Here is a 12277-nt window from a genome sequence, read left to right as displayed (position 1 = left end):
CTGATGGTTGAGGCTCCGACACCAAAAGCTTAAGCTGATGGTTGAGGCTCCTGCCAGGAATAGATTTACATTCTATTAATTAGTCTCTTATTATTTAAGGAATAGTAAGGCATAAATTATACAACTTACAAGTAAAACAAAAACCAACTTTAAGAAGAAAAAACATGAATGATATATTTCCTTTTATATCCTTTTTCTTACATGGAGTTATTATTTCCTCTCAACCAAAGATACCAAATTAAAAACCCTAATAACAAAAATAAAGTACAATTGTAACAGCTACAACAACTGCCTTTACAGTCACAGAAATAGGCATTTTGCCTTTGTCTACCCTAATAAAAACAGCTTTAAACAATGGAATGTTGATTAAAACCAACACACCACATATCAAAATTTGCAAGTTTAATCTCTCAATAATCATTCTTATTTTCTCTTCTCCTAACAACAAAGTTTTAATTAGTATTGCAAAAGAGAACAAATTTATGAATGCAAGAGTAGTCAACATGATGAACATAGGAGAAGGAACTCCAAATTCCATGATCTCTTTCTCATATCTTTGGGACACATCTTCATCAGCTACCTTGTTGGTGATCACAAATTTCATTTCAGAAAATCCTATGAGCTTCAAAATTGTGTCAACGAAGGCGAAAAGATAAGATGATGTTCGTTTGTAGAGCCACATCCTTTGTTCATTCCACCAGGCTAAAACTGTTCCTCCTGTGTGTAGAAATTCTGCTAAGCTGTAGGTGTAGCTTGTAATAATGGTGTATGCAAATGGAAGGAACCATGGACTTGATAACTGGAGAAGTAATAGTATATAATCTGATCAGTAGAGTACTTTAGAGTCAACATGAATGGTAGAAAACTGTCATAGGACCAACTCAACCAAAAGCTTAATTAAGCCGATGGTTCAGGCCCTAGGAATAGATCTGTACTCTATCAAAAATAAATTCTTGTGTCACACGGTCTGATACAGTTCAACCATCTATTAGTTATACAGAACACATAAAAAGTCATGCAATACTAAAGGACTGGGTAACATGTTTGCCTATTTTGCTTAACTTTTGATGTTCTTTGTGTAACTAATATGTGGTCCCACCAAATTTTTATGTCAGATGGTTCGAGCAGACACCAATTATAAAAAGAAAAAGCTAAAATCAGTTTGTGTTATTCACATGTAATTATTGTAATTAGAAATTCTCGGTAAGACTCTCTCATACTAATGTATTCATAAAATTTCTAATAACCTCTGAAATTTCATTCTTAACATAGAAAAAGTTACCACATCTCATAATACAAAATTCAAAAGATTGTCTCATTTAAAATTTCGCCGTAATTAACATAAAATTGCATAATTTAGAAAGTAACAAAATTACCTCAGGAAATAAGGCAATTCCTCCAAGCATGTAAAGAGAAGGGATGGTACAATAACACAATGTTGCAAGGGAATTGATTGCCCAAAAACAGTAGTGACAATACCCTAATTGAAGGCCAAGGTTGATCTTCTTATGCCCATACCATAAAGGAAAATTAGTTAGCATAATTTGTAGATCACCTTCACTCCATCTTTTATGTTGCACTAATGTATCTTCCAAAGTTGTAGCTCCTAAACCTAAGAAAGCTTTCCTTTTTGGATTCAAATACACTGATTTCCATCCTCGACATTGAATTGCCAATCCTGTTATCACATCTTCGACTGCACACCCGTATTTTAGTCCCATCTGAAATTCCAAAATGTTTTATGTTGGATAAACATAAGGTAAAATTGTTAACAAAAAATTGTCGAAAAAAACCTTTTGAAAGCTCAATTTTGCGAGAAAAAACCTTTTAAAGCATTCTTTGGGGAAAAAAGCCACAAACTTAATTTTTCTTGCAAGATGAAACCTATTTTCATTTTCCGGTGTGGTTTTTGAGATGCATATGGGCGGTGTTGCAGTTAATGGAAATAGAGGGTTGAAGAAAGATAGAAGGGTCAAACTGAGAAAAAATACATTGGAAAATGGGAATAGGTTTATTCTTGCAAGAAAAATTAAGTTTGTGGTTTCTTTTTGCAAAGAATGTTTTATAAGGTTTTTTTTCACAAATTTGATCCTTTAAAAGGTTTTTTTTGCAAATTTTCCAATTTTTAAACACACAATAACAAATGTTTATTGCATACTCATTTAACAAGTTGATCCATTAGGGCCATTTTTCGGAAATTGGCTAGTTTGAACTGGGCTAATAACCTAGTCATTTGAATTAGGAGATTGATACATATACCCAGTACCTACTGGATAGACTACCCACTTGAAATAGACAATTGATAAATAAATAACTCTCCTAAGTTGAATCCCACTAAATTATTAATGTCTATATATTTATAGTGGGTGGGTTACTCAGTGGGTGGACAAAGTTTTTTCCTTTGAATTGTGATCGATCCACTACGTAATCCGAACCAACAACATGGAGATTGGAGAGTTACAATTATTAAGTGCATACCTCTTTTCCCCATTGAGAGTTTAGCTCATATGTGCAGCTAGCAAGTAATTTGGCTCTCTCTTCCAACTCATCAATTGTTCCTTCCACATTCACAGCATTTTGATTCTTCCAATCAATCTTGTATTCCTTAGAGTATTTTCTCCCACATAATATTTCTCTTTGATGAAAGCAGCCAGTTCCAATATAAAGTGGACCTCCTAAGCCATCCAAACCATGGAATTCCACCTTCATTGACAGAAAATAAGAAACAGTTTAAGAAAAGTGCATAAAATTCATGAAGTGTGTCTAAACAAAACTTGCTCAATCTAGGAAACTACGACGAAATACTTCCTCCATTTTTTAAATGATTTACACGCTTGCTAACGCGTAAGTTTGATCACCAATATCTTTAATCATCTACCAGTTTAAACTATCGAAAGTTGCTATTATGTAGATATACGTTAAGACAAATCTAACAATTTAATAACCTAAAGCTAGTTGTATTAAACAAGAAATTGACGATTAAAGTTGATACATCATACATGAATGGTGGAAAAGTCAAAATGTTACCCCCTATACAAAACATAGGAAGTAAAAACTACTAATAATATAATACTTACGTTACTGATGATTTGAAGGGAAGAACCATATATATCATTTTTGGTAGTATTGCAAAAGTTTTGAGGAAACTGCACAAAACCAATGTCTTGGCTCTTCTTCTCATCCATGAAAAAACAAAGTGCATCCCGTATAGACTGTGAGTTGTTGGAATACATATCACAATCGACGTTGAGGATTATGAGTCCATTGCTTATTTCTGATGACACTCTTAGCTGCACAAAATGTATGTCCCAAGAAATATTTATAAGATAATGATTAATTAGGTGGTAATTTATTTGCACATATATAGGTGTATTAAGCACCCCTATCTCATGAAAATTATACTTGATCTCCCCCTAAAAATTCGTAATATTTCTTTGGTCACCCTTTGAAATATTTGGCATGATACATGAGTGAATATAATAGAAATGGAAAACATAGTACGTTCCCATATTGACTTTAGGTCATACTCGAGTAAAGAGTCATACAATTCGACTTCTAATAAGCACCCCTATCTCATGAAAATTATTCTTGATCCCCCCCCCTAAAAATTCGTAATATTTCTTTGGTCACCCTTTAAAATATTTGACATGATACACGAGTGAATATAATAGAAATGGAAAACATATTACGTACCCAAATTGACTTTAGGTCATACTCGAGTGACGAGTCATACAATTCGACTTCTAATAAGATATACAAGGTGTATTTATGTATGTATGTTGTCAATTGATTTTAGTATAATAAATCATCTAACATCTATTATATGTAATTTTTTTTAATCGATATGGTCAAGTCATGTATTTCGGTATATACAATGCTTGTTTGGTCCAAGTAACGTGGATTGTGTAATCTAATGTGTCAATATTGCAAGATCTACAAGTGAATAGTATATGTAGAAGAGAAAATTACCAATGAATTCATAGCTCCAGCTTTGAAGTTATGGGAGTGTTGAGGCCTCTTCTCGCGAGCTAAATACACAAGTTTAGGCAATTGGTAACCTTGATCATCTATTTCCCCTTTATTCCTTCCATCAATCAATATCTACGCGCACAAATATAAAATAGATTGAAAATTAAATAATATATATGTGCAAATTTTGTCACTTAATTTGTTTATATCATGCACATTCTATGCCAATTTTACTAAAAAATTAAAATTTCTCAATGAGGCGGTCTCACACTACTTTATTACATACACGTTAAAGCTTACCTGTATAAAAACAGTTATATCTTAAGATAGTAAGTCCGGCCACTTCATAAGATGTTGTCAATTAAGAATTTTAGGGAGTAAATGTTGGATTTAGGAAGCTAATTAACCTGAAGAATGGTATCATGATCACGTTTAGAAGTATAGGTGTCATCCCATTTGGAAAATCCTCTATGCTGAGCACGTACTTCTTCTGGAATCTGGCATAGACTTGTTACGGTCTCAACTCTGTTGCGCATTTCATCATACAATTTCTTTCATTTGCATGAGAAAAACAAAACAATATTTGCAAGTCAGTAAAATTTTCGAGGTTATGTATAAAGATATGCAGCATACGAAAGATAAAACTATGTGGATGTCATCTAACTAGCATAAATCGTAAAGTCTGGTGGGAGTGGTACCCCAAGACATAATTACCCTTACAAATTCCTAATTTCAATCTAGTTTTAGGTCAGTGCTACCATAAACGTGTCGGGATAAACATACTTAGCTAATAAACAAATTTCACATGTACTATAGCACAAATTAGGTTGTTCACCTTTATAGATGCCAAATGGGTAGAATGTGTAGTACCAGCAGGTTTAGGCATTGATTTAAAATAAGCATCAGGGGACCTTGGCTCAACATTATATTTCTTGCAATAGGGTAGCCAATTCTTAGAGAATTGGGAGGCCTCAAAAAGAGCATAAAATGTCAATATTGAGCCACCATCATCGGATAAGTAGATGCTGAGCTTTTCCGGCGGGTAGTCGTAGGCCATGACGGATAAAACGGTGTTGATCACCAGTATTGGTGGCTCGATTACCGGGTCCGCCGTGCACACAAATATGTCCACTTTAGGCAACTCATTCTCATACCTTGTGAAAAATCAATTAAGCAACAATATTAACAATGATCCGAGACTTAATTAGTCAATATTATCACTATAAATAGGAGGTTGAACCTGAATTTAATTTTGGAAGGACCAAATGTTAAACTTTATGAAGGAAAGGCCAAGTATATAATTTAGCCCATACTTAAAAATTTCGACCATCTTTTCGTTCAGAGTTAGTCTTGCATGAACCTAATTCATACTAATATTCGTATAGACTAAGTGGTTCTTTTTTATATAGTCACCTTTAGAATCTAAAAGGTAAACTAATATACTCTAACCTAGTGACAGTTTTGTTTTCATACCGTCCCCATTTATAGTTTTTTATAATGAAATATTGAAGTTTACATTTTACAACATAGTAACCTTTTTTCTCACATATTCACTTTTTACAATTTATAGATACTCTTCTTTTTATATCTATTGTTCCCACATATTGTCACTCTTCAATAGCTGCTACTGCAAGAAGAGATTTGCCATTTCCGTATTCAACCCTCGGTCATGAGAGGAACTCGGCAAATCAGCCTTATAGCATTAGGTCCACACTAAACTTAGGGACTGATGTTCTCTTCAGTATAAAACAACTGAATTGAATTAAATTAAACTGAATTGATTGCAATCGAACTGAATTGAATCAAATTATAACTAATAGTAATGATAATAATTTAGGAACTAAGCTAAAATGAACTATATTGAACTGAAGTGAAAATACACTTAGAAGGATAGACCCTTAATGTGAAGTGTGAACCAAGTCCTTGTAAATTTTTTTAACTTATAGCTAGCCTTATAGGCATCTTCTCTTTACCTTATTTCTTTCGGAACTTTGACCCAACCAATTATTGGAGTAGGCGGGAACTTTTTTTTTATCCATATGAGCCATGAAGGCAGTACAAAGTACAAAGAAAGGGAAGATAGATTCGAACTTATGACCTATCGTCACAGCACCTCAATCTTAACCACTAGGCCAAAACATCCTTAATTATAGGCCGAAACTACTTTGACATGTGTTAGATTATGTAAATAATCTTGTATTATTTACTGTCCCTCTCTTATCATAGTAAATATTCTCTACTGTAGTCCATATATTCTAATAACATGGAAATCATACCCCCAAACTGACAAAAACATACGAAAATGAAGAGATTTGAGCTTGAAAAATTACCTCTTGTTGAGTCTATCTTTGAAAGAATAACGATAGATGCAATCCCAACGAAGAACTTGAGTGAGAAACCAGTAAAAACTAAACCAAATCTCAGCCATAAACAATACTATCCAACCCCATCTTCCTTCTTCAACTTTCATGGGCATAAAAGTAGCTCTATATATCCATATCATACATATTGCAACAAAAATAGAAGTTGCAAAAACTCTATAAATCAATCTTCCCTTTGCTTGCTTCGTCTCAAACAAAGGAAAATATTCATCATTTCCCATCTTTTTTCTTCTCTTTCTCTCTTTATTTTTCCTTAATCTGTGTTTATCTTTCTTTTTAGATTGTTATTAGATGGTTGTTTATGCTCTGTCCATATATAAACTTCCAATTTTGCATCAAAATATATATATAAAGGTTCCATAATGTCTCAGTCAATAAAGAGACCCTCATCTTGTACATTACTATAATCATTCTTTTTATATAAACAAAAAACATATTGGAATTGTGTCCAATGGTCACGTATGTGCTGACATCTGAGAATTACTAATTATCAAGAGTTTTTAGTTTTTTTATATTTTGGATCGGATATCCGAAATTTTTGATATCCGAAATTTTCTAATCGAATAGTATTGTAAATTTTCATTTTTGATATCCGAAAATATTCGAAACATGGGAATTTTTCAGGATATCTGATCCGAAATATCCCAAAATGTCCGTTTTCAACGCCAGTTATCCGAAATATCTTATGATCCGATTTGAAACTTATTTTATAAATTTTCCTTTGAAAATTTTAAATTTTTATTTTTCGGATATCCTATCCGAATTTTCGGATGTCTGATGTTTTCGGATCGGCTTCAGATCCTTTTTTGTCCAAAATGAACACTCTACTCTCTAGTGCTATTTATCGAATTTAGGCCTCTAATTTTTCCTTTTTTGGGGGAGTGACTTAAATTTTTCAATGCACAATGATAAAATATTATAAATATATTATTCCCTCTATCTCAAAATATAGTTTTCATTTCCTTTTTTTTCACGGTAATTTATGTAAGTACTCCCTCTATTTTTTTATTTTTCTCACTTTCCTTTGCACATCTCCCAATGCACATCTTTGAACTTAAATATATTTCATCATATATTAGTAAAAATTATAATGATTGAATATCAATAATGTACTAATTGAGACGAATCAAACAAGATCCCACATGAGTATATTTTTTCTTATAAATTGAAAAAAATTGAAAAGATTTTTTCTAAGTAAGAATAGGGTCAAGATTAAAAAAAAACAGAGGGGGAGAATCTAAGTTTAATCGAGCATTTTTAAAGGAAACATTAATCGAGTTTTTTCGACACCGAAACTAAAACACACAAATTGAGACAAAACCCTAACTTTTTTTAATGGAATCCTGTGATAGAGAATTAATACAAACTATCGTGGTGTCATGTGGAATCTAAAATAATTTTGGATACCAAATGAAAAAGTTAGAAGTATATTGGTACCTACCCTTCATCTAAATGAATTCATTTTCCCCAATAAAACTTGGGATCTTCGCAAACTTAAAACTTGTCTTCCGGCTCACATTATTAATTGCATCAGAGGCATTCCCCTCCCTATCCACCCTCTTCCAGACGAACCTATATGGGTATCTAGTTCTTCCGGCCTTTCTATGATCAAATTCTGCTAACTGGTTAACCCACAATAATGCAATAATATTCCTTCAAATATGAAAAAGTGATCTCACAGTTAGATATGTAAATTAGATATTCCACAAAGCTTAAGATATTCCTTTGACAAAATTGTCATAATAGTCTTAGGGTTAGAGTGATCCTTACAAAAAGAAATATCTAACCTTTTAACCAATGTGGCTTATGTATTATACAAGGGAAATTCCAATTCTTAAAAGAATTTCCTTCACTCTCTCTACACTATACTTCCCATTCATATCCATCCATTCCAATTATATGTCTAAAAAGTTCAATTTCGTATTACCACTTTCAATTCAAATTACTCCTCGTGGATAGAAGAGTCAAAAGAAAGAAATTGAAGGCCACCTGCTTCACATTAAGAAATGGCCATGGCGCAATACAATTTTATAATTAGAAAATAGGTGATATAAGTTATGAAAGTCGGTCAATTTCAGGTTGACCCGTCCCAAACTTAACCCATATATTTTTTTTGTTTCGGATCGATAATCTCAACTTGAACCCGAAAATTATTTCATATTAAGTTTAGGTCAGATTATCAAGTTGTGTCAACCTTAATTGACAGTAAGAAAGCTTAGAAGCATATGTCAATTGATAAGAGGAATAAATTAGAGAAGAATAGTAGATATTATGATATTGAGCTTGTTTTATTCAACTTACTATATTTGGGCATGTTTTATTCAATTTTTTTTTTGAATTAATTTGAATTTACTTGAACTTGTCTGAACTTATTTGAACGCCTTTATTAATCCTTATTAGACTTCATCTGAACGTGTCTCAAGTTACTAGTCCTTATTAAACCTTATACGAACTTATATAAAATAGTCTGAACTTATGTGAATTTTATTATTTCTGATAAGAACTAATAATAAGGTAAAAATATTAAGCCATGTAAGCTTTTTTTCTTATGCAATTGTTTTGTACAAGTTCTAGTGACACTGAGACATTAGCATGATTGTCCTTTGTTCGAACCAAAATTTAACCAAAGCCCGGTAACGGGCTTTTCAGACTAAAATAATCATGCCGGACAAAAAAAATATACCCAAACCCGCCCAGAAATCGGATCGGGCTGGAGTAAAGCCCCGTCAAAAAGCGTGTTTAAACCATTCACACTGAATTTCCACCATCTTTTTTTGACATCCCTAATAGCAATAAGGTAGACATCCACACGCCTATATAGAAGCAAAATCATTTGCTCATCAAGAGTCGAGGAAACTAGGACATATGCACGTAGTTTATCTTTTTTCTTTTTATCCTCTTCTTTGCCTCCCTTGGTTCTGCCTTTTCCTCTGCCTGTATTACCCCTCCACCTTGCTCTTGCTCTATCTTTTTTTCCTCCTCGTTCCATGGTAGACTCTTCAGTCTCCAAAGTCAAACCAAAGTTTTCGGGATCGGTCTGAACATCAGCCGCAGCCCGCAGGCAACCCTAGTATAGAAATTTCTGAACTCAAGGGAAGTACGGGAACCCCTAACGTAAGCCTATTAGGATGTTTATCAATCGATTTTGTTCGATTGTTAAACATCCTATGGCCAGACCTGTTTCTGAGATTTTGGAGGCCCAAGGGCGAGCCTACATATTAGGGATCTGATTAAGTCCAAGTTTTTTGAATGTTTTATTTTTCGGTCTAGACCAAAACATAAACAATTTTTTGGTCCGAAATTTTTGAAAGAGACGTTAAAATAAGGATGTAAGTACTTGATCATTTAATATGTCAATCTGAAAACCCAAAAAAAGAAATTGAAAAGATGCACAATTAAATGATTAATAAAGAAATTACAAATAAAGTTACAACCATCGAAGAATCAAAGACGGAAAAATTTAACCTGGACCGAAATAAAGTGATAAAAAGTAATTGAAATTTATAAGGATGCAATGCACCGACCATACTACGATAATTTGTTGGATCAGCAAGAAGTTCTCCATTAAGTAGAGACAATGTTACTCTACAAACAACAGGAGTGGTAACATTTTGCCCCAATTCTATAGCCCAAAAATTCAAAACATCTCCCGCAGGCTTCCCTTTTATGCGTCTTTCTCGTTTGCCGTTAAACCCTAAACATCTGTCTCTTTGTCTCTAGTTGCTGGACTCTGCTTGAATCTGCTCGTCACTCGCTGCTACCTGCATTCTTGCCGTCATTAATTGGCGTATCTTGGACTGGTTTTCTAGTTAGTGTCAACCCATGGGTAATTGTTACTTGTTGTCACTCTGTATCTGCCTTTCGAGATGAAGATCTTATGGAATATGGTGTATATACTGTTCAGTTCATGGACGGCATAACACTTGCAGCCCAACAAGTAGCAATTGATAGATTGGTTGACCTGTTTATATTGTCTTGTGATGAACCCGAAAATCCCATAACACCTATTAGATTTGCTAACGTTCTTGATTTGTATGGCTCAGTGAATGTATGGATAGTTTCCCATCCAAAATTTCGATTTTTCAGGGTTGTTGCAGGAAAGACATGCTCTGATACCATGTACAAGTGTGGGAAATAATTGTGTTAACCTGTTGTAGGTTAACCTGACATTCAATATTTATAATGTTGACATTACAGACCTATGACTAGTAAAGTACCATTCTACCCTTTACATATAATATTATCTAATAAGTTAGTTGTAGTAAGTAATATCCTAGTTTTAGGTTTATCCTTGGAAATAAGCTCCTATAGTTTAGGATTTGTTATTTGATTTGATTATGATAAGTTAATTGTGTTAGTGGAGTTAAATGTGGAATCATTGTTTACCCAAGTTGTTTGTTAGTTGATAGGGGATGGAAGGTCAATAAGAGTGTGGGTAGATTCGTGTGTTCTAACAGATTGTAACAAGGGAATGACGACCCCAAGAGCTCCTCCTCCAGACTCCAAGTGATAATGTGTTCACGGTGAGCGATCTTATGGAGAGCATAACTTGGAATATACAGGTTGTGGAAGCACAGTGATGCCGAGTCATCCATGTAATGATATGTTGTGTTGGACTTTGTGGTTGGGGGGAGTGGTAGGGTATTTAACAAAGTGGAGAGTGACATGAATCATGATGGGGCAAATTGGAAAAGCTTTAAGTAAGTGTGTTGTAAGAGTATAAGAAGGTTGTGTATTTAATGGTGGTGGGCAACAAGCAGCCACGTTTCTAAGATTTCGGAGGCCCAGGGGCGAGCCTACATATTAGGGCTTGATTAAGTCCAAGTTTTTTGAATATTTTATTTTTCGGTCTAGACCGAAAAATAAACAATTTTTTGTTCCGAAATTTTTGAAAGAAACGTTAAAATAAGGATGTAAGTACTTGATCATTTAACATGTCAATCAGAAAATCCAAAAAAAGAAATTGAAAAGATGCACAATTAAATGATTAATAAAAAGGCGAAAATTTTTATCGTGGACCGAAATAAAGTAATAAAAAATAATTGAAATTTATATTAGATAATATCAAAATTTTATTAAAAAAAATTATGGAGTAAAGGTATGTTCTTTTTAATTAATTTGCTTTGCACTATTTTAATAAAATATTATGAACTAATCTAAACTTATTTAGAACAAAAAACAATAGGGGTAAAATTAAATTTATCATCTTATTACTCCGATTCATTATGCAGTTCTACGATATAAATATCAAAATTTTATATTAAACGAAAATACAAGTGAGAGTATAAGACTAAAAACTAAAAAAAGATTGAAATTTATATAAATTAACAACCTTTAAGGGTCTACAACATGACATAAAAATAAAAATATATTTTCATGGCCTAGTCTGTCTACTTCTATAGCCCAATCTATTTTCGATCAGTCGTTCATCAAAATTAATCTACTTAATCAAGTTTTCAGTATAATTAAATTGATTTAATGTATAATACTTGGTTAATATGAAAAAAATACAGTGTGTCATTGAAATTCTCAAATAATTATAATAATTCTTGGTCAAGAAATGAAGTAATAAAATTCAAAATTTGCAAAACCTAAAAAAATCGAATAAAGAACAAAAACTGCATAGAAAAGAGAGAAATTACCCAAAAATTTTGAGCATTTGACATTGAATTGAAAAAAAAGGTGGGAGAATTGAATAAGAAACTTAATTCACAATAAGCTTAATTGTCGGCAGCATTTCTAGTTTTGTAGTGATATTTTCTTTTCCATTTTTTTCTATTTTTCCTTTTATTCTGTTTCACCTTTACTTATTTGCGCGATGTGTTTTGGGCTCTAGGCACATGTCCCTCTCACCCATGCCCAAATACGGTCATGGCAACAAGAGTGCAGTACAAGCTGAGAGTAGGTGGAATGGTGGATGCCTCCTA

General features: G+C 33.1%; 1 protein-coding gene across 1 annotated transcript; it reads right to left on the bottom strand.

Annotated features, from left to right (window-relative positions):
* Positions 1-148: 148 nt before the first annotated feature.
* Positions 149-6680, bottom strand: LOC104891977 (cellulose synthase-like protein E1). Its single transcript, XM_019249188.3, has 8 exons — positions 6300-6680; positions 4805-5123; positions 4377-4520; positions 3970-4101; positions 3078-3290; positions 2479-2703; positions 1377-1721; positions 149-799 (listed from the first exon to the last, which is right to left on the bottom strand). The coding sequence occupies exons 1-8, from the start codon at positions 6569-6571 to the stop codon at positions 248-250; spliced, it is 2202 nt and encodes a 733-aa protein (XP_019104733.2). The 5' UTR covers positions 6572-6680; the 3' UTR covers positions 149-247.
* Between the last annotated feature and the right edge of the window lie 5597 nt (positions 6681-12277).

This window comes from Beta vulgaris, chromosome 4 (genome assembly GCF_026745355.1).
Source record: "Beta vulgaris subsp. vulgaris cultivar EL10 chromosome 4, EL10.2, whole genome shotgun sequence".
NCBI lineage: Eukaryota > Viridiplantae > Streptophyta > Magnoliopsida > Caryophyllales > Amaranthaceae > Beta > Beta vulgaris.
Note: the sequence above shows the minus strand (reverse complement) of the source record. Positions and strands in the feature narration are given on the sequence as shown.

Coding starts and splice junctions, on each gene's coding strand:
- LOC104891977 (XM_019249188.3), bottom strand. CDS start 6,571: ATGGGAAATGATGAATATTTTCCTTTGTTTGAGACGAAGCAAGCAAAG. Junction 4,521..4,804: donor CCCATTTGGCATCTATAAAG/GTGAACAACCTA, acceptor TGCAAATGAAAG/AAATTGTATGATGAAATGCG. Junction 3,291..3,969: donor CTGGAGCTATGAATTCATTG/GTAATTTTCTCT, acceptor CATTTTGTGCAG/CTAAGAGTGTCATCAGAAAT.